Source organism: Aquila chrysaetos, chromosome 2 (genome assembly GCF_900496995.4).
Source record: "Aquila chrysaetos chrysaetos chromosome 2, bAquChr1.4, whole genome shotgun sequence".
Classification (NCBI taxonomy): Eukaryota; Metazoa; Chordata; class Aves; order Accipitriformes; family Accipitridae; genus Aquila; species Aquila chrysaetos.
Genome location: NC_044005.1, coordinates 50453538 through 50476346, shown reverse-complemented (window position 1 = coordinate 50476346; position 22809 = coordinate 50453538). Strand labels below are relative to the sequence as shown.

At 37.5% G+C, this 22809-nt stretch overlaps 1 protein-coding gene across 5 annotated transcripts in view; it reads left to right on the top strand.

Moving 5' to 3' along the window:
* Window positions 1-22809, top strand: part of PDHX (pyruvate dehydrogenase complex component X) — a 60721-nt gene that overhangs the window by 30514 nt on the left and 7398 nt on the right. For all 5 annotated transcript variants that reach the window (XM_030035943.1, XM_030035950.1, XM_041128445.1 and 2 more), the window contains 5 exons: window positions 1684-1782; window positions 6917-7100; window positions 8688-8835; window positions 16512-16570; window positions 19059-19217. In XM_030035943.1, coding sequence (XP_029891803.1) covers window positions 1684-1782; window positions 6917-7100; window positions 8688-8835; window positions 16512-16570; window positions 19059-19217 — 649 coding nt within the window. The remainder of the gene's footprint in view (window positions 1-1683; window positions 1783-6916; window positions 7101-8687; window positions 8836-16511; window positions 16571-19058; window positions 19218-22809) is intronic.

The following is a 22809-nucleotide window of genomic DNA, read 5'->3' as shown; positions in this document are numbered from 1 at the left end:
TCTTATTTTATAACAGTGGAATGTGAAAAACTCAAAACTGTGGGTTTACGTGCTTTTTGGTAGTTTTGTTTTGATCTGTTAGGGTACTCTAAGCATTGCAAACATCTTAGAGGGGGAGTAAATTAAGCCTGAAGTGTTAGTCAGCTAATAATAATCTATAAATCACTGGTTTGTGTCGCAGGATGTACCTTATTTGGAGGTATCACTCCTTATTTGGAGTGTATTGTAATAACACAAAAGCTGTAAAATTACAGCCTATTAAAGAAAAGAATAGGAGACTAATTTTGGTAGCATGTGCTACGCAGACTGTTTGGTTTTGGTTGGTTTGGGGGTTTTTTGCGGGGGGGCGGGGTGTTTGGGTGTGGGGCGTTTTTTGTTTGGTTGGTTTTTTGGTTTGTTTTGGGTTTTTTTTCCCAAAACTTATTACCTTTTCTATCTGGTTTGCTATGTTTACGTTTGCTGTCATCATTTAGGCTCTTGTCATGAAAGTGGAAGACAACTAATTGAGATCATTTCCCAAATGTTACCTGTAGTAGGAGGATGATCCAAGGAAAGGATCCTTGAAAGGATTAAGTCTTGCATTTTAGTACCAAAGAACATCAGAAGCATGTCTGTTTCACTGCAGCTGTTAATTAGAGATGTATTAGCATCTTTGGAATCAAGTGATCATTTATGACATGGTTTTTTTGGCAGGGGCTTATGAACAGTTCTTAAAACTCAATATGGTGTAAATACAGTCTCCTTTAGGAAATAATGTATTGGAGATTTTGTGGAAAGACTTGAAACCAAGTATTTATTCTTTTATGAAAATGTTGCTGCTTTTGTATCTAAGAATTCTGAAATCTCTTCTCTACATGTTGGGATTTTTTTCCTCATTTCAGAAAGCAAATCATACTAAGGTGCACTGGATGCTCTGTAGCGATGTACTGTGCTTTGTAGTTGATCACTGTTTCTGTTTCCAGGCAGAAATGTTACTATTGAGCGTACCCCATCTAGGTCAAGATGGCAGGTACAAGTTTACTAGTATTATACTATATCTTAGGTATATGCTGATTAAAATGTGTGAGTGTGGGAGGGCTTAATATTTAGTCTTCTAAAGCAGATACGAATTATGCAACTACATCTGTATGGCTTTTGGTTTCTGAAAAAGTAGCCATTTCATTAAATCAATCCTATAAAATAAAATCAAAGATAGGGCAAAGGTAATGTTATAATTAGAATTAAGCTGCGTTCGTGATGCAATTACAGGTAGCCAAACAGATAATAGACATGAGCAACCCTCTTGTCTGAGCTCCTAAAACTCATTTTTTTAATGTTGCTATAACAAGCTGGTCTTAAAAAAACATATTTGGCTCTTCACTGATGACCCTTTTTCAGAACAATCCACAAGTATACTGCATTGCGGCTGTAAGAGGAAAGTTTGGGGATGAGTTTTCCATTCTTCATTTTGATCCCTTTAAGGTCATTATCGTGTTTTTAAATTCAGCCTTGCATTAAAGTTTGGTGAAGGGGCACGGTCTGACTTCAATGTTAGGATCACAGCCTTTGTACAGAACTCTGTTTTCTTCCCCAGCTGTTGCTTCTGAAATAGAGCATATATTGTATAGTTTCTCTTCATATACATTAAATGAAATTAATTAATCTTATTGTTTAAATAGTTTATTTTTCTCCTCATTTCTTTAGGGTTCGCTTAAGTCCTGCTGCTCGCAACATTCTGGAGACACATGGACTAGATCCAAGCAATATTACACCTTCTGGGCCTCGAGGAATCTTCACTAAAGAGTATGTAGATATTTCAGTAAAGCTACAACGTCATATTCCCTTATTTCTTCCTTTGAACCTAGAGCAATCTCCATGAACTTGAAAAGTGCATTTATTTAAAAAGCCAGCTTTTCCTTCCAGTTTTATCTATGTGGCAATGGCTTAGTTAAATTTGAAAAACCTGTTGAGAAGATATGGAGAATAGGTTAGGAAATATTGTAAGAAGCCTTTCATTTAAAAAAAAAATCTTTTTGTTTTTATGTACCATCTGAGGTGCATGATACTGCTGTCACATTTGCTGCAGCTCAGCTATCAACTCCTAGGCACCACTGTTAGCTGCCATTGTTGATCTCAAGAATTTTGCTTCTCAGAAGTGTATTCAGAGCTAAAATAAAATACCAGTGGCCTGTTTTCCTCAACTTGTCGTCTTTGGGGAGTTCAGATCTTTTGCTTCTTTCACTGAAGTTCAGTTATGAAGTCTGTCAGGATTTAATTTGTTCCATTTTTTATGAGGCTGGGGAGAGCAGTGAAGTGTAATGGAAAGAAATCCAGAGTTCTGTTTTTCTCCCATCTTTTGGTTTTTTTCCCCATCTTTGATTTAAAGAATGTTTGTTTACAAGCCTGTGGTTTGTTATGATCAGGCTTCTAGTAATTTACTATACTTTTTGAGTATTCTGATGTAATGATTGGCACTCAAGCCTTGGAGTGAGGAACTTGTCTATAAAAATGTGTTGTGGTAGATGCAGAGCCCTTAGCCTTGAAATGGTGCATTATCTTCACGTTAGCGTGTATGTTATTGGAGATGAGGATTTTGGCAGGAATACTTATTTTTGTTCTCAGTAAAATTATTCCTTTTGACAAATGCCATCATTCACCTACACAGACCTTGTTAGCTGCTGTAATTTTAGTTCCATTCAAAGACAACCAGATCAGTGTAACTTGGAATTGAACCCAGAGAAGGAGACAGTGGAAGTCTGGTGTTTTTTCAAAACTCTTTTTCTTATGGTCTTTGGCTGAGTCGAGTTAAAATAAGGAGTTGAACAGATATAATATCCTATGTAATAGCAAATTATCAGAGAGAGTTTTTTTCTTAATTATGTAAGTGTAATGGTAATTTATGGTGTGTTACTAGGCTATGGCAGGTGGAAACCCTCTAGGACTTTGAGCTACCTAATTAACATTCTCTAGTTGTCATGGAGATGTAGCAAAGATTTTCTGTAGCTATGAGAATTATCTAACAAAATCTTTTTTCAAAACTGCTTTCTTCCATACAAATGATTTGATTTTGAAATGTCATTTTAAGATGCAGACTGACTGGGGGTTTTTTTAACCATTTTTCTGAAATGGTGTTAATCTTTCAGATGCCTACATGCTCTACAATTACGTTCAGTTTGAAATGAAATGTTTGCAGATTTTTGTAGAGAGCTGCTACAGATATTCAGGGGAATATTTCTTTTGCTAACTTTTGATTACTGTTAAGATACATGCCATGCTTTATAGCTGAGTGACTCATGGTCTCTTTTCCAAGTAGACTAGCAATTGATTCTTTGAGGGAGTGTTGCATATTCACTTTTCACTTTTAAACCTTGAGTTTCCTTATTGAACAAGGCTCATGTTCACCAGATTACAGGAAACAAAGACAGTAAGTTATGTAAGCAAGCAAGATTCTTTCCCCTCAACGTTCTATCCTTAAATTCAATTAACTGTGAAACTTTTAACAGCAATAGGAGCTTTCACTTAATAGCTTTCTCTGTCATCATCAACTCCTTTAGTAAGCTGATACTTCATTTCTCTTATGTATCTGTGCAAGGCTGAATTACTTTTGTCATCTTCCTGCTTGGTTTTGGCTTATGGAGTGGCAGGTTTTTTTATTTTTAAGCAATATCCTCTGCTTTCTTTAGAAATATACTAGAAAATTGATGTGTCTGTACAAAGTAACTTACAACTTCTGTCAAAGATTGCACTATGTTCCTAGTCATCAGCTCAGACACTGTGTTTGGGAGAGCTACGTTAAAATTGTTGATTGTTTCAGACTACTTCTGTTCTTTCTCACCTTATTGAATAGTGATCTAGGGATTTATAAATGCAACCATAAAAGGGCAGGATGGGGGGCTAGTTATCAGTAATAACTGTGTTTTTCTGAGGCCATGTTCCTCCCATCTGTACCTTCCTACCAGCTGTCACTAAGTTAGTGTGATTTGGGATCTCGGAGCTGCTCAGGTATTTGCATTTTCAGCTTGCAAATAAGGCACAGCGCACACATGTAGTGCTGGTTTTCCAGAGAGTCATTACATGTGCATGTATTAAGTGCAGACTTAGAGTGGGATCTACGCTGTGTGTAATTTGTCAGCTGCCATTATGGAAGAATTAGTTCCTTCTATAATGTTGATAGTGCAGTAAGTCTGATACCTGGAAGTTTCTGATGTGTAACATTCTCTGCTCACCTTTTTCCTTCTTCCAGGAAATCTTCTATGAATTGAGTAATCGCATGTTCAGATGAAAGGGGATTGGGACAATTTAGTAACAATAACTGCTAGTGTCAGTCTGTGCATCCCCTGTTGCACCACTGGATCCTTAGTGATTTTTAGGTGTGTGTCCATTTCAAACAAAGTATATTTTGAGCACAAAATACTCAGTTTACTTTCGTCATTGTTTGGATTTTGGCTAACATCAAGTGGAAAGACTACACACTTCTGTAGTGGTGGCAAACTGAAGTGTAACAGAGTTGCCAGAGTCTGCATACTTCTAATAATAACAGGCATGTTTTTGTTTAATAAATGTTTACCAACCTCTGGTATCTTTTCTGGGGAGCAGACTGCTCTCTTTCATGTTTGTTACCTTTCTCTTTCATCTTTGTCCATTACTATCTGGTGTTGATAGAGGTTTATGGAGTAGTTGGAAAGATGTGTCCAACACTTCCAGTTCTAATAAAATATCTATTTGCCTGACTTGTGCTGAAATCTGTTTCATTTGGTTTGTTTTGGTGGCTCCTCCAACTATACTTATATGCAGGCTTGCAATCTTGCACTGATGGCAGTCATAACATTGCTGTACCTATTTTTCTTAATCAGTTAAATCATGTGGAATTGGTGTGGGGGAATTATTTTTATATGTACATATAACAAATATTTATATATTATATAAAAATATAAATATATATGAAATATGATTTTATATGTATATTTATATATCTTTATATCTCATACTCATGCATGAGTTTCAAAAGCTCCTGAGTGAATCTTTTAATCTAAAAATAAGCTCAGTTTCGGCAATACTTTTTTCAGTTACTCTAAAAGCCACCAAAATTGCTAAAGCATTTTGACATGGCTATGATAGGTAGGACCATCTGGTTTTTGTCATTTGCATAATATATGGAAGTAATTTTAAAGCATTTCCTTAGCTTTAAAATATATAAGAAGCTATAAAAGCTGTATTTTATGTGTTATGGAATGTAATGAGCAGATGGTCTGTCTTATGACTGCCAAGTTAAAACCCCTAAGTAATTTTTAGTAGCTTCTAATGTGTTAACTAGGAAAGCTGCATTATGTCACATAGTTACTTTTTTTTATGTTAAATTGTAATGCTAGGGAATGATTTTCATTCAATGAAATCTAATTTTTTCGCCAATATAGTGATTATGTTAAATACTAAACACTTATTTTTAAAGCAAATTTTAGCTAACATGTTAAGTTGTGAAAACAACAAATTTAATAATGGCAAATTTACATCCTGAGCTCAGTCATTTGTTTTATTTTTAATATCATTTGCTGAAGTATGTATTGAAGCGAAAAATAAATTTAAGCCAGTCAGCAATCAGTAAAAGGCACTATACAGAACATGCAGAGCTTTTCAGTTTTCAGTTCTTGGTTCTGGAGTGCTACCTTGTTAGGAAGAACTGAGAAGGCATAATGTTGTTTTGAGATTTTGTCCTTTCTACAGAAGTTTAATAACACATAAACTATTGACTCTCACTCAAGCAGAAATCTAATGAAATTAGATAGCTTTGTTGTTTAGTATTTATGGCTTATGTTTCAAAGCCATGGTATGGTTGTAAGCGGTCGTATTTTTGCATTTATTTTTAATTTCCTCTGCCAGTTTATGTAATAAAACTTTATGTACATAAACCTTTGTGTACATGCTGTGGTGATGTCTTCATGAGGTGATAGAGATTTATCTAGGCTGTATGATACAGACTTTTGTTATCAGATCTGGAGCATAAAGAGAGGAGATCTATGACTGATGCAGCTCTTCAAAGAAGTCGCTAGCATAGGTGCAATTACAACTGCAAAACAGAAATTTTACTATAGCTTATTTCCCTTGCAGTTGGCAGTGGTGGTGTAAATGCAGTCTTCTCTGTTTAGCTCATAGGTGCTAATCTTTAGCATGTTGCTTTATAAATACAATGCACCTAGGGTAGATGTAGTATTATAGCTTAAAGATGGGAGTTTACTTATGTCTGTCATACTGTGCCCACAAAAGGGAAGTTTTGTGGTGGTAGCTATATCAGTATAAAGACCCTGCAAGAATGCTTATAGAGTAGACGAGGTTCGACCACACCTGGGACTGTTAAATGTTACCCAGTCTTTGTCTTTGGTTCTTTGGTGTGGCACTATCTTTTAAATTGCATATGAAGTATGGACTTGTATACTATCTACACCTGTTTGTGCATATTTATGTCATAAAGGTACAGAGAAATGAATGATAAATGTACTACTCGATTTTCTATAAGCACTACTTAATTACATTGAATTCAAATGATTACAAATATAACAGATGAAACAGCTTTTGAGACTATAGCCTGAGTAAGTGTATTCTGATATCTTATTTAGAAAAATTGTTAGTGCAATTCACAAATTAGCTTGTACACTCACAATTAGTGATGATGAATGTTATGCTTCTCTAACACAAATATTTTCTGTTACCGCATATTCAAGCCCTTTTATTCACAGAAGTTAATGAGAATTTACTAAAAAGATATCACAAAAGAGACACAAAATTCATATCAGTTAATAATAACCACCTTAATATTTGGTTTGACAGCAGAAATTTAAATGCACAGAAGTGGCTAATTAAAATAAGTGATGGAATGGTAATACTTTAGGAATTTTTGAACGAGTTTCTTAGTTGTCAGTATTTCACTGTGTTTAATCACCAGGGATGCTCTCAAACTTCTGCAAGAGAAGCAGAAGGGCAAACCCAGTGAATTGAAACCTGTGGTTTCTCCAGCTCCTCCCCAGCCTACTGCAGTGCCTTCTGCTTCACAAGCAACAGCTGTGACTTCTGCTTCTCCAAGGCCAGCAGTTCCACCAGTTTCCACACCAGGACAACCTGCTGCACTGGTAACACTTCTGTTGTCCTCAATATTGCTACAGCTAAATATTGCCATGGCTGCTTAAGTAGCTCTATGAGATTTCCAGAACTGGAGAAACAAAGGAAACTAAGGCCACCCAGATGCCAAGCCCAGTCATGTTCAGTTTTCAGTATGTTTGAGTGATTCTAAAGCAGTGTAACTCAAATTGCTGAGCTCTTGAAATTATGGTCTGCACACTACTTTGTGTAAGTTGCAAACTGAAGCCATGAAAAAATTTACATTGCAAGCCTTGGAAAGAGGAAAATCAGAGAGGCAGCAATTTTATTTCAGTCCCCAAACAAGAAGGTGCTACTAGTTTGGAAGTCAACAATACATTCTTTCCTTCAATCCCTGCAGGATCAGTATGTCAGTGTGTATTTGCAAAGTCAGAGAAACTTGAATCCTGATTTATTTTTACTGTACTTCATTTGTTTGCTTTCCTGCAATATAACTATATGTAAATGTCCATTGATGAGTTGTCAAGAAGCAAGGAAGGAAAGGGCTTAGTGGTTGCTTTAAAGAGTAATTTTGCAAACTCTAGCACCTAAATACAGTTTCTATGTTAATTTGAAATGTTAGAAATACCAGAAATTATTTTTTAAAGAATAAATGCTCATGCTGAAATGCACATTAGTAGAAATTGAAAAGCTTTTGTGAAAAAAGGGGGGAAAACCTTTTCTGGCTCTAGAACTAAATTTGAACTATCTTTACAGGCTGAAGTTTACAATGTAGCTACAATTCATAATATTCAGAAATTGCTGCTTTTTGTGCACTGTACAAAGAACCAAAGAAAGCACAGAAAGCTCAAACTTAGATATTTTTCCATTACAGAAAAAATGTTGCTATGATTGCACTAGAACATACATATTGCAGTTTTTTGTGTGTTGAGTACTACTCAGTATGTAGTACATGCGCTATAGTTTAGGTATACAAAATAATGTTTTACAGAATCACTTATTTTCTTGCTTTCTGTAGTGACTGTTATTTCAAGAGATTCCTTGAAATTTGCCTTGCTTCTGTGATGAAGTTGGAAAAACTTCTGCATTGAAACATTACTGAATAGATCTGGAAGGAGAGAGAAGAACAACAAAAAAGACATGCAGTAAAGCCCATCTTAAGGAATCACTCAGGAAACTGAAAAAGCAGTAGCTTACTGAGGAAATATTCTATTATAATTTAAATGGAACAAGGCATATTCTGAGCAATATGCCAGGTCTGACAGATGGAACAGTGCTTATATACTTTGGCTGAGAATTAATGCCTGAATATTTGGAATTTTTTTTTTTTAAGCAGTCTGCTAGAATAGTAGGGTTAATTCTATACCGTAAAGTTAAACTATCTTTATTCTATAAAACCCATTGTGTTGATCCAAGTTAAGTGGAGTAGACTAGAACACTCAATGGTCTTAATCATATTAATTTCAGTAGTTGGCATGTATCACTTTTTGATATCTAGGGGATATTGAAGTGAGCAGGAATCACTGATGATAATGCATCAATGCTGGAGTCCTGTTTCAGCAAAGAGGAAGTATGTTTGCTCTCTTGATTTTTAATATGCAGCATATGATTTCTTTCAGGGCACATTCACAGAAATCCCAGCTAGCAACATCCGAAGAGTTATTGCTAAGAGATTAACAGAATCTAAAACTACTATACCTCATGCATACGCTGCTGCTGACTGTGACATTGATGCTATTTTGAAATTAAGAAGAGAATTGGCCAAAGGTTAGTGATTAAACTGATTTGCTATAACATGTGGTACTAATGCATAGTTTGTCTTGTTTACATGATCTCGCCCAGGAGGTGTAGATTTTTCTATAGGCAGAACACTATGTATTCAAATAATCTTATTTGGTATTCTGTATGTTGGACTCAAGCTGTAGTTCCCTGTGATTATTGAATTGGATGACTTATCAAGATACAGGAAGACAGTGGTGTTACTTTGCCAACTAACACAACACTCTGTAGACAACTGCAATTTAACACAGGACTGCACATTGTCCAGTAGGTTTTTGTTTCCTTCCATCCAGTTGCAGCAATATTTAGCTTCTTGATGGTTAAAGTCTCAGATTATTTGTGTGAAAGGTAATAGGGAAGGCTTCAAATTAAAATACACTCATGCTCTGTCCTTCTAGGTACAATGTTAAAATTTAGTTTTGCTGGCCTCTTTGATGCATTTACTGGAAAAGGAAAGCTAATGCAGCCTCTCAAGTCCTGGGTGAGAATGGCGTTATCCATGGTGAGGAAAGAAAGTGAGTTTTTAGTACATGCCAACCAGTTGTGGTGCGTTGACCCTGGCTGGATGCCAGGTGTCCACCAAAGCCGTTCTATCACTCCCCCTCCTCAGCTGGACAGGGGAGAGAAAATATAACAAAGGGCTTGTGGGTCGAGATAAGGACCGGAGAGATCACTCACCAATTACTGTCACAGGCAAAACAGACTCAACTTGGGGAAAATTAACTCAATTTATTACCAATCAACCAGAGTAGGGTAATGAGAAATAAAACCAAATCTCAAAACACCTTCCCTCCACCCCTTCCTTCTTCCCGGGCACAACTTCAGTCCTGGATTCTCTACCTACCCCCTGCCAGCGGTGCAGGGGGACAGGGAATGGGGTTTACAGTCAGTTCATCACACGTTCTCTCTGCTGCTTCATCCTCTTCAGGGACAGGACTCATCACGCTCCTCCCCTGCGCCAGCATGGGGTCCGTCCCATGGGAGACAGTCCTCCACGAACTTCTCCAACATGGGTCCTTCCCACGGGCTGCAGTTCTTCACGAACTGCTCCAGCATGGGTCCCTTCCACGGCATGCAGTCCTTCAGGAGCACACTGCTCCAGCGTGGGTCCCCCGCGGGGTCACAAGTCCTGCCAGAAAGCCTGCTCCAGCGTGGGCTCCTCTCTCCACAGATCCGCAGGTCCTGCCAGGAGCCTCCTCCAGCGCGGGCTTCCCACGGGTTCACAGCCTCCTTTGGGAACCCACCTGCTCCGGCGTGGGGTTCTCCCCGGGCTGCAGGTGGAGATCTGCTCCACCGTGGACCTCCATGGACTGCAGGGGGACAGCCTGCCTCACCGTGGTCTTCCCCACGGGCTGCAGGGGAATCTCTGCTCTGGCACCTGGAGCGTCTCCTACCCCTCCTTCTGCACTGACCTTGGGGCCTGCAGGGTTGTTTCTCTTACATGTTCTCACTCCTCTCTCCAGCTGACATTTCTGTCTGTCCCAGCAACTTTTCTTTCCTTCTTAAATATGTTATCACAGAGGCGCTACCACTATCGCTGATGGGCTCGGCCTTGGCCGGCGGCAGGTCCGTTTTAGAGCCGGCTGGTATTGGCTCTGTCGGACACAGGGGAAGCTTCTAGCAGCTTCTTACAGAAGCCACCCCTCTAACCCCGCGCCCCCCGCTACCAAAACCTTGCCGCACAAACCCAATACACCAGTGCATGGTAAATTCTTCTTGAAAGCAAAGTAATGGTATTAATGTGAAGGAGGCAGGGTTATGTCTTTCACTGAAACATATATATATATGCTTAAAGCTATTGGAATAGAATGCTTTAAGCTGTTGGAATAGAAATCTGTCCCACATAAAACTGGATGGTTTTAAAATATACATTGACAATTGGATTAAAAGCTATAAATCTCTCTCTCTCTCTCTCTCTCTCTCTCTCTCTCTCTCTCTCTCTCTCTGTAAATCCCAATTTTCATAATGTGTCCATTGTGTCTTATTTATACAGAAATGTTTAGGTATAAGATTAAGAAATTAAGTTTTCCCTCTTTGTCTCAACTTGTATTCACTGAAGTGACTTATTTAGAAAAAGTTGTTGAAGTTTAAGGTCATAATCAAAGATCGGGGGTTTTTTTTGCTAAGACTGTTTTTGGTTTTGCTAAAATCAGCTGTGTGTACTGTGCAATAGGTTGTTTTAGTAGTTTCAAAATTAACTATGCAGACTAGAATCTTCTTCCCAAATCTCACTTCAAGAAAGTATGTATGACGTTGTCCTGGGTTTAGCTGGGATAGAGTTAATTTTCACAAGAAGCTGGGAGGGGGGACAGCCAGGACAGCTGACCCAAACTAGCCAAGGGGATATTCGATACCATATGATGTCATGCTCAGTATATACCTGGGGAGCTGGATGTATTCAATAAAAAGAGGATTTTTCAATACAACACTCTTCAGGCAGGTACTTCATTTTCATGCAAAATATCACAAAAGTGCTGTTTGCTTAGTGTCTTTTTGTTTAAGGACTTATGTAAAAAACCTGTATGAAAGTTTTTATTACTTTAACATCATCATCTTCTTAATTTAAATAAATTTTATATTTAGAAATATTTGATCAAGATACTGATTTTAATCTTGTCTACAGGAAGTGGCTCCAATTTCCTAGCTCGTGAAGGTATTAAACCAAAACTTGTTGTGGAAACTCTTCAGGAAAGCATTGTTTTGTATTAGGTCAGGTCTTGCAATTGCCTGCAGTTACTAGCATTTTTTTTTTTTTTTTTTTTTTTGTCCCCCCCAGTAGCTGGTTTAATATTCTGTAAAGAGGATGCCAACGCAATGCAATCTATTTATAAATATCAGTGTCAGAAATACGGAAACAAATGTTTTCATAAAACTTCGACATCTATAATTTGATCAAGCCAGATTTACAGCTGAGTAGGTTAGAGTTGTATTAATCTAGGGCATCTTGCTCTTCAGTAACTCATGTTAAGCTAGAGGATTTTCTAAAAATTATATCTTTTGACTGAGATATTTATTTTGTAATATAATGTAATATAATGTAATTTTTTGAGGAAAAATTTATTTTGTAATATAATGTTTCTTTTTTCCATCACATTTAAGGCTATTTTCCATTAAATACACTTCTTTAACCAGAATTTAAAGGACTGTAATGAAATCAGATCAGAGAGAGAATTGTTGAGCATTTGCACTTATAAGACTGTATTTTTTTCAGTAAGGTCATATCTCCGTCACCAGTCTGGTTAGCTGTGGAAAAAATTAATGAATGAATTCACTCTCCTTTTTCAGTCACATTTTCCATCTTATCTCCTAAGCTACTTGCAGAGGTTATAGATTTTTGGAGATATTTTTCTTCACAGAAAAGCTGGATTAAACAGTTGAAAACCTGTGCTGTTATGTTTCTGCCTCTGTAGTACCTTCATTCCCTTTGATGCCAGAACTTGATTTATTTTAAGCTGTCCCCAATCCACTGATACATTTTGGCATCAGACCTGTACAACAATTATACAAGCACAATTGAGGTGATGTTGCAAAGTAGGAATCAGTAGCTGAGGGGAAGGGAGACAGGCCTGGGTGGGGGCAATGCCTGCCTCTAATTTCCTGCTTGTGCATGGAGCTCGCTCTAATTCTGATACCTTCAGAAATGAGGTTTGGCTGCAGCTGTCCAGGAAGAGTAGCCTTCTCAGGAAATCTATCTGGTCTTAAGGCAGAACTTGATAAAGTAGTCAAGATCAGGTAGTATGATTGACCGCCATATCTGTAAATGATTCTTCTGGTCTTAAGTTTCTATAAAATGTGGAATATTCTTCATAAAGAATAATATTTACTTCTAGTGTCTGAGGTTAGCGATACTGTTTATTGAATTGACAATATCTTATCTCTGCCTAAAATGACATGACATCTGTTGTGTTTATCTGCTGGAAATCAGTTGAGATCAGTTAATGTCTACTTTATCAGTTGCAGCCAAACTAATTAGGCATAGCTTTTCAAATTAATTTTCATTCTTTTAGAGGAGAGATCCCTTTTCAAATCGAATTGGGAAAATACTGATTACTTTTTCTTTTGATAGGTTTAGCTAATTATGCTGGTGAAAGATCATTTATTTGTTTACAAAACTTGACTCTTCGATACTTACAAAGTTTGGATACTGTTCAAGGCACACAGGTTAATCTCTGCCACTTCATAAATTTAATTTTCATTCATCATTCATTCAATTTTATGAAGTCTCGTTTTCCACACTGTTCAGGCTGCATAAGCAAGGAGTGAAGTTCTGTTTGCTGAAGGAGACATGCACACATACACCTCATAGCCTGGTACTAAGTCTGTTACTTGGGTAAAAAATTATGAAGTCCCATTATTTTATAATGAGAGAAACAGTTGGTTTGGGTTTGGTTTTTTTTCCTACTACTACACTTTTTTTTCCTAAAGACCAAAGTTTGTTACAAAAGACATTCATGGAAGAATACAACTGTCTACACAAGAGGAAGGTGCATAAACAATGTCATATGGATTCCTTTTGGTGTTGTTCAATTAGTCTGTTTTTTTCTGGTACCATTTAAATAATTTGTTCTCAATAGTTCAGCTTTTAGATGTGTATCCTTATTATTACACCAAGTAGTAGAAATAGGATTAATAGTTTATGCTGTCTTAGACATTACCACAGTAATGAAAAGTGAGTGTTTATTATAGGTCTAACGCAGTGACATGTGACACTTCCAAGTTTTGTTCTAAAGCTTTATCGTTGCTATCATGGTTTGAAAGCTTATAGGTTCAGGTTCAAATGATAGTTTTCTGAAGCCATGTGAACTCTGCATTCAGCATAGCATAGGAGGATAGTTTTAATTTACATTTTTATTGCTGTACTGATTGAGAAACCGAGTGCTTTGTTCTTCTTTATTGAAGCATTTAGAGAAGAGCATGAAAGCTGGGCCCACCTATTGCTGACATTGCTGTGTCTTTATTTAACCTGCACAAATTAGGTCCGGTTCTGAGAAATGCTGCATGTTCTAAGGTTTAACTGAAGTCTGTGAAATCTAGAGACTTTTACTCACAGAATCAGGCCACAAATGTCTTCACACTTGTACGAGCCTATTAGAGGGGTCTGAACACCAGCCAAGAAAACTGACCCCAAATCACAAGGATCATTAAGCTGTAAAAAGAGAAACACAGTTAATCCTCAATTATTGCACATTCATTCAACTTGAGTCATAACTTTTTACTGATCAATTTTTTCAGAGGCTGCATGTGATAGTAATACTAAGGAAAAATCTACCATTTAGGATTCTAAATTACCTTCAGCGTTTATGTCAGCTTTGAGACTTTAGTTATCATCGATCAGTTATTGCTTTCAAAGGAAAATACAGTAATGACTTTGAAGAGTCATGAAAGAGTAACAGGACCTTTTTAAGTCGAAGTTTTCTAGGTAGTAAGTAGGGCTATGTTTAACAAAACTTTTGAAAGGATGAAGAACCTAATCCAAGCTGACAAGGAGGAGAGCTTGAAAGATTGATGGGAGGAAATACATGTGTTGTTACAACGTATTGCTGTACATGTGAAGGCTGCATTTCTTGAAAATAAGAATGAAGAGGGAATAAGACTAAAGGAAGAAAATATGTCAGCTCAGAGGGCTTTCAGTGTAAGTAATTCTGGAGTTGGGAGAGTGAATTTGATGGGTCCTACAATCAGCTTTTGAGGTCTGTTCTAGAGGGTGGTCCCCCTGAAGTGTGGTTCTGTTAAATTGCAGTGGCTAAGCAATGTCTTAGAGAAACCTTAAATGATAGCCTGGAAAAAATGTGTATCATGTATACTTTTTTTTTTAAAACATTAAGTTTATTCTTTTATACGTAATTGGAAACACAGTATTTTAGTCAATATGATTTGTAAAAATAAAACTTGTTTTTCATTTGAAGCTTTACTGGTAATTGAAATGAATTAAAGTGGATCTGAAAGAAAACATGTTGGTTTCACAGAAATGATGAGTCCCAATAGTGTTTCAGGTGATCTTTTGGGGTATCTGCAACTTGAAATGTATTTGAGCATCCTAGAGGTAGAAGGTTCAGTTTGGACCAATGTCAAATAAGAGAAGAAAAGGAGAGGGTGGGGTTTTTTCCTAGCTAGCAATGAGCAGTAATAAAGCAGTTTGTGGTTTTGTGAATAGATATCCTGATGTCACATCCCTTTTCAGTTCTTGAAAGAAAAGAATGGGGTACCGAACTTTGGAAAATGGATGGGTGTGAATCTTTCATTGATAAGGCACTTGTACAAATGCACAGGGAGGTAAGAGTTGTCATTTCTTGGTATCCCAGGGAGATATACACTTTTGTGTGCCCATTTATTCTTAGGTGCAAAGTACTCATTGCACAATGTGCATTAAATAACTTCTCTGTAATAAATAATTTGGTAGAGAGCAAAATACGGTTTTCTATCACTCAGGAGACAACTGTCAGTTTTAAGTCAATGAAAGATAGACTACAAAGTCACATAAATAGTTCTGACCAGTGATGCATTGTGAATTGGTAATCTTAAAGTAATATTTTTATCACTATAACTTTGGGTGATGATCCACAATTAGTTGTTCTTCAAGCAAGTTATGACAAAAACTTTCAGTGATTTGACCAAAACATTCTTGATGCTGTTTACCTGCCTTTACTACTTCTTATGAGTTGGGTTTTTTTGTTTGTTGGGGTTTTTCTTGCATGATTAAGGAGAACAGCAATAGAACAAGAGCTGAAAGATGTCTTTAGCCTTTGTGGTTTGCGGCGGGGGGGGAGGTGTTGTTTGTTTGTTTTCCAAAAAAATGGTATTGTAGTTGCCCCTAGACAGAGTGCCTAGGTCTTCAGAAGCTTTCTAGGTCTTCAGAAGCTTTCTAGGTCCCATCTGTAAATGTTTTGTATGGCAAGACCGACATCATCAAACGAGTAATTTTCTTGTCTTCAGGGAAAGGCAGGCACATTAGCAATCCAATATTCAATGTATATTATTCCAGATATAGCTGTAGGTAGGTCGCTTTTTTCTGTTGTTGGCCCCCACCCCCTGACCTCGGAATGATACTATAGCTTTTATATGTGGCATCTCTTCCAGCTGAAATCTTTAATAGGGTTCCCCCACTTGGGTCATCTAGATGCTAGTGCTCAACAGTAGAAGGATTTTTGATTTACTGAAAGCTGTGCCTCTGGGGCAAGGTTGAAAAAACAGGTTTGTGGTTATCACAGTGCAACATCAAAGAGTATCTTCAAGGTCCAAGTTAAATTTCTTTACGTGAATGGGTTATTGCGTGGATGTGTAGAAAAGGGGTTTCAAGGTTAACCTAATGAAGTTAGCCTTGAAAGGTTCTGTATACAGAGGCACCAGCTAGGTTTTAGACAGAGATAAGTGTTCATGTGGTGATATGCCTGTCTGACAAAGAAGTTTGCAGCTTTTTTGACCTTCTGGTAACAGCTGGCAAGAATATCTCTGCTCAGAAGACTTTTCTTTGATGATGCTCCTTTTGTCCCAAGGGGGAGAAAAGTTTTCTTGCTCTTATGATTTTAGTTTGAAGTTGAGTTACTTTCTGACAATGTTTCAAAGAAGCAAATTTGCTGAATCACTGGAATCTTGTCATCACACATAAACAAATCTTATGAGCAATGATGGTTGTCTTTTTTTTTTTTTTTTTTTTCTCTTTGCAGATGACATTAAAGTGTCTGTAAATGATTTTATTATCAAGGCAACTGCAGTTACGCTGAAGGTAAGTGAATAATTGACTTAAAAAAAAAACAAAACAAAACAAAAAACTTTTGTAGTAAACTGCCAAGGAGACAAGAGAAGTATTTTGTGAGCCTATATGGAGATACGAATGCGATCACAGCAAAGCTTGTAATTCTTCATCACTTATTGTCAGGTTTTTTTAAGCTTTCCAGGTAAAATTCTCTATACTGTCTATGCTGTGGACTGTAAAAATGAGAAATTCTTAGTAAAGATCCACTTAATACAGTTATCATCTGCAGATAATGGTAGATGCTTTGTCAGCAGACTAAAGCAATTGGCAAGATAAGTCTTCTATTCTTTGCTGTTGTATTTATTTTCTCTTACAGTTATAAACAAATATTTATCCAAGTCTTGTATCAGTCTTGTGTATTACCTCAGATGTATTCTGATGGCCTATTTAGTGACCTCTGCTTTGAATTACAAATTCTTCAGGAAACTAATCTTTGTTCATTGCTAAGAATTGTCATTGTTCTCTTTGTCACTGTAAAAGTTAAAGGATTGCAATGCATCCTGAAGTTAAGATCTTAAATTTCATTGGGGTCTACTTACTCCATGCCAAACTACAGAGGCTTTACAGTCTCCATAAGCTCTTTGCGTGCTCTCTGGTAGAACTGGTTACATTGCCTTCCAATTTGTGTCGATTGCTCTGCTTGAAAAACACTCCCAGTGCCACTCAATTTTTCTGAAACTGAAAGGTTTGAGAGATCCTTCTTTAGGAGAACTCCTGTGCTTTGGAACTGTCTCCTCTTAGTCCAGAGTGTCTCAAATATAATCACTTGGAAAACATAATGTGAAATTAATCTTACTTCCAAACTTGTGAAAAGAAAGAACCACGATGGTTTCACTTAGATGTGGAGTGGTTTTGGTTTAAATTCAGTTTGCACTTAATTTTTGAAGTAAACCATGGGTGGGAGCTCTGACCAGCCTGAAGCCCAGTATTTTTAAGGTTCAGGAGGAAATAGTGTCTTTTAGTGATCACTAACAACTGGAAAAGATCTCTGTCATGTAGGAAGATAATTAAGGGGGACACAGCTTTGTGAATGTGCCAGTGGGCTCACCAGATGATAGGCCATTAGAACAATTCTGGTTTTCTGGAACAAGGAGGGAGGAGTAAGGCTGGAGGAAGGAATGAAAGCTTCCAGGCTGATATCCACAAGTGGTTGTGCTTAGTAACAACAGCTGCTAAAGCAGTCCTTTAAGAATAAAGCGTCTTTCATTGCTGAAGTGATGGGAGAAATAATACTGTCTGGTCTACACAAAAATTAAGACTATTCTAATGATATTGAAGTTGGTAGGAGAAACTCCTTGTCCCTACCATCTGTTTTGGAGACCTTATGTAGAGAGTCACACTTGCACAACACCCGCTTGAAGGCATCTTTCAACTGCATATGCTGTGGGACTTTCCTGAAGTTTATTTAACTTGCAAAGTGGAGTACTACCATTTTTTTTTTTTTTTTTTTTTTTTAAATATACGTTCTAGTGTTGAAGAACAGGAACTGAGCATACTGTTGCACCGCTTCTTCTAGGAGTGGAGTTAGTTTAGATAGAGGTAATGTGTCCCTCCCAGACTTTTTTCTGGAATATCTTCTCCACTATGAAGTCAACTTCCTAATTCCTAATTTCATTAAGGTCACTAAATGCTAATCTTGGAAATAGTACCTTCACAGTATCTATGACCAGTTACCTGAGACTTCACCTATATGTTGGGGTATTTTTTTTCCTCCGAGCTGTTTCAGCTTTATATGGTAAACTCAAAAACCTCATTGAAATTATCAGTAAACATTATCTCAATTTTAATTGAGTCCACACACAAAAAAAAAATCTGATGAATTTTAGGAGAACCTCATCTGAATAACAGTCAGTGCATCTGCAGCATATTCTATTTGTACCTTTCTTTGTTGAGAGTCATGCTTGAGAGACGAGTGGAAAACAACACATAGGTATAGTAAAGCTGTCCATTTCCATGTTTTTTAAGTCAACATCCTGTGACTTATTTGGGGGGAGAAATTACACTGATTTGTAGCTTTGCGTGCTGGGCATTCGTAAGGTGGTATCAGTGACTCCTGAAGGAATTTGTAGGCTTTTGTTAATTTTTTTCCAGCAGCACCAAAAACCTTCTGGCTGCCCTGCCATTTTCAGTTCCTGGAGCATACATTCATGCTATTTGACAAAGTAAGTTTAAATAAAAGAAAATAAATGCAAGCCAATCATGTACATCTACTCTTAGACTCTCACAGTGATATTTTTTTTTTGTCTTGCTCATGGCAGTCCTGATGACAGATGTGACCTATTCTTTTGCCTGCATTTACAGACAGCAGTTTGTATTGCACTAATTAATTTGGTGAATGCCTGTATGTGTCTTATGTAATGTAAGCTATGTGTCTTAAAGGATTTTCCTTTTTCTTGATAATTGATTGCACCGTTGTTCTTTTAACAGCTGTCTTTTTTTTACTCTCTCTCTCTTCTAGCAAATGCCAGATGTGAATGTAACCTGGGATGGAGAAGTCTGCAGGCAGCTGCAGTCCATTGACATTTCTATTGCTGTGGCAACAGACCGGGGTCTCATTACACCAATCATAAAAGATGTTACTGCCAAGGGAATAAAGGAAATTGCTGCCTCTGCAAAGGTTGGTCTTAAATGTACAGTAGGCTGAGGAGTATAGTACCTATATAGTTTTTTTTGTAGCAGAAAATGTAACATGACCCAGGTACACATCAGTGATAACAAAGGCAGTTTTAAAATGGATCTAAAGCAGTTTCAGCATTCCTTAGACTTCAAAATTATTATAAATTTTGCAACTCTGTTCATTTTTAATTAACAGTAACTTAGTCATCATGTTATTTAGTTGAATGTTGGCTAGACTGAACAATAAACATGTACAGACTTCTGGAATTTAATATAATTGTATTTCTTTAATCCTCCTGAGAAAGCTAGATAATGTTAATTTCTTTAGTATTTCCGGTCTTTGGGTTTGAGATTGTGTTTGTTTGGGAGGTTTCCCCCCCCCCGCTTTCCCAGAAATTTTCTTGTAGCTGCTTGTGTTACTCTGTGCAGTTACATTATGGCACTTATTTCTGTCTGCATTTTTTCAATATGCAGTTCAGTTGAGAATGTCACCCAAAAGGTAACATTAAACTCCTCAGACTGATGAGCAGTATTTTGCATAGACCGGGTGCCAGTTAGTGACTTGAATCTGTGGCAGTTGTTGCCAGCTACAGAAGAAGTATTTCTTGGCAGGCAAAAATTGAATGAGTGATGAAATGCCCTAACACAAGCCTTTTTTTGTCATTTAATGAGTGTTAATCAAAGGCCTGCAGTATCTGAGGAATGCAGTGGAAGTAGCTGCTAGGGCATAAAACTGTCCCAAAACTAGACACAAGCTGCACTTTGTAAATTTTTGTATTTTACCGAAAACTACAGAAATAATAATAGTCTGTGTTGGCAGAGGGGAACAACCAACAAAGTTGTAGCAGAAAAAGGCGTAAGTGTTATGCCACAGAACATTCATAATTGAATGTTTTTAAGATTTTTCCAGTCCATATTGTTTACTTCATGTTGAATGTGTTGTGAAAGCAAATCCTTTCACTAATATAATAGCCAGCCAAGGAGAATGGTCAGCTGAGATTGCTACTTTATTCTGTGATTAGTGATGGAATGACAAGAAGAAAAGCATTATGAGAAGTGCAGTATAGGTTGTGCTTTCATTATCATCCCCAATACCTGTGATACTGTGATGCAGTATTACAAACCTCTCTTACCATAAATTACGGTGTCCTGCAGTTCCCATGATGGGAATGTATGTTTGCATTATGTTTAATAGGGCTATGATAAAGTAAGCATTCCCCTTTCATTTCAAATGGAATGTGTGTAACATAGGTCACACTGCTCAATATGAAAGTCATTGGGTCACATAGATTGCAGGTGTACACACTAACATAATTTTGCTTTTAAACTTCTTCACTGAATTACTGAAATATATATGTACCTGACATGCGCACGTGGGAGGCACAAACTGAAACTGCAGCTGCTCCTATGCTGGTCTCCCTGTAGTTTGGCAGGTACTTTCTTTGTGTAGATTGCTTATATATCCCCTTCTGCTGCATGTTAATTTTAACTTCTTTCCAGGTCATGTGCATCCTAGCACCATATTTCCATTATTCAAATAATGCAATTGCATATATGCATTATGCTCATATTGACCCTATTGTGTGAACGCGGTTCCCGTGGGTATTGTCTTCTGGTTCACTAATTATTCAGAGATTAATAAAAGCCTAAAATAAAATTCAGTGTATCCTTTTGTTGCGAAAAGAGTGGTTTGGACCACTTAAAGAATCACCATCAAAGGTATTAGCAAAAGTGATTTAATAGGAATTTATAAAAGTGCCACTTCACTGAAGTTTGATAGCAAGGTTCACTCTATTACTTCATACAAGGATGAAACATACAAAGGAAAATCAAGGTAGAATCAAACTAGAATTATTTATACAGAGACTGAAGATGCAAAAGGGTAATAAAGAAACATACAAAAGGGTAATAAAGAAACATACAAAGGAAAACCAAGTTAGAATTGATTTTTCATGATTTGCCCAGATGTCGGAGATATAAAAAAGTTAGGGGAGACCCTCCCATTGAGTCACAAGGTTCAGAGAAGACCCCCTTGTTTTCTAAACTCCTTTTCTAAACTGCACACTTTTTAGGTGCAGCTGGATCCGTTCCTAGTCCCAGGCTTGGGCAGTCGTTTATGTCTAAAGGAATTATGTGTGTAACAGCAGTCTGAGGTTCATTCACAGTTTGAATAGAATTTACTATAATCACAACAGTGACTTGTGTATAGATTTTGAATATTTGGACTATACTTGCTATAGGATATCCGAGTTAGTTCACACATGCATGCACACAGATGCTAAGATATCTCTCTCTCTCTCTCACTCCCCCCTGCCCCCCGGCCCCACCATTAAAAATTCCTCTCGAGTTCAATGAAATATTCATGTCAAGTGTCTCACCACTTTCTCAACGGACGAAGGGTATCAGCCCACGTCCCATCAAGAGCTTTCAGCAATGGTCCTCCGATTTTCACTAACTGGAAAGTTTGCAAGCTCTGAGAGGTATCCCACTCAGAGGGAGATGCTGGATGCAGCCCACTGTGGTCCAGGAGAGCTCAAAGGGCCTCACTTAGGACCACTGTTTATAGGTTTGTGAGATGATTGGCTTTAGTCATCAGGAAATTACTGGAATTCCAGTAGCACTGGTACCATTTCACACAAGCTATGATTCAGATAAGGGATGCTCCAAGGCTGTCAGGGAACAACTTAAACAAGAGAAGGGATGCCCCAAGGCTGTGAGGAGATGGCTAATTATTCCTGCTCCCATTCCCTGCCTCCACCAGGCAACAGGAATCCTTGGTATGGTCAGTGCTGCTCATTGCCTTAGCTGTTCAAGAGTTCCTGGTACAGTCAAGGGACACTTAACTGTCCAACTCATTACACAAATGCTAAGGCCTAATGGGAATCCCTGAGATCATAGAGCAGCCCAGGAGGGGGCGTGAATGTGCCACCACACCTTTTAACTTTTAAATTCATAATAAGGATGTCAAAGTTTTGTAAAACTTGATGTAAGCCTGAATTTAGTGGGTGATTCATTAGGATGAGATTCTCTTAAACTTCTTGGGTTTTATTTCTAAGCTGAAGTCATTGCAGTTGTTAAACTACTGTGGTCTTTCAGAACCCTTGCCTGAAAGATGTTTAGAAACGTATACAGGGAAGACACTTGTTTACCATGACCAACAGAGTTATATTACAACATGAAAGGGGATTAATCCACATCACAACTATAACTACTAACCAATTCATTATCTGTGCGGAAGTTTATCTTGTAATGAATCTACCTCCACCCACATGCAAACAAAAAGTAGTCAATTCGATCACAGTTTCCACTTACTGACTCTGGTCCTTAAAGGCAGGGATAATGTTTCATAGAAATTACCTCTTCATAGATTGAATTGAGTGCTTGACAGGATATTCATAGAATGCGTGTAGAAAATACCTGGAAAGCAGAACGGGCAATTCCTGGAAAGCAGTATAGAAATTTACAAAAAAAAAGGGGGGGGGGGGGGGGGGGGGGAGTCAATTCCTAGAAAGAATATGGAAAAAATCCTAAAAAAAACAGTGGTAGAATTCCTAAAAAGGGAGTGGAAAATTCCTAGAAAGTATAATCTCCAG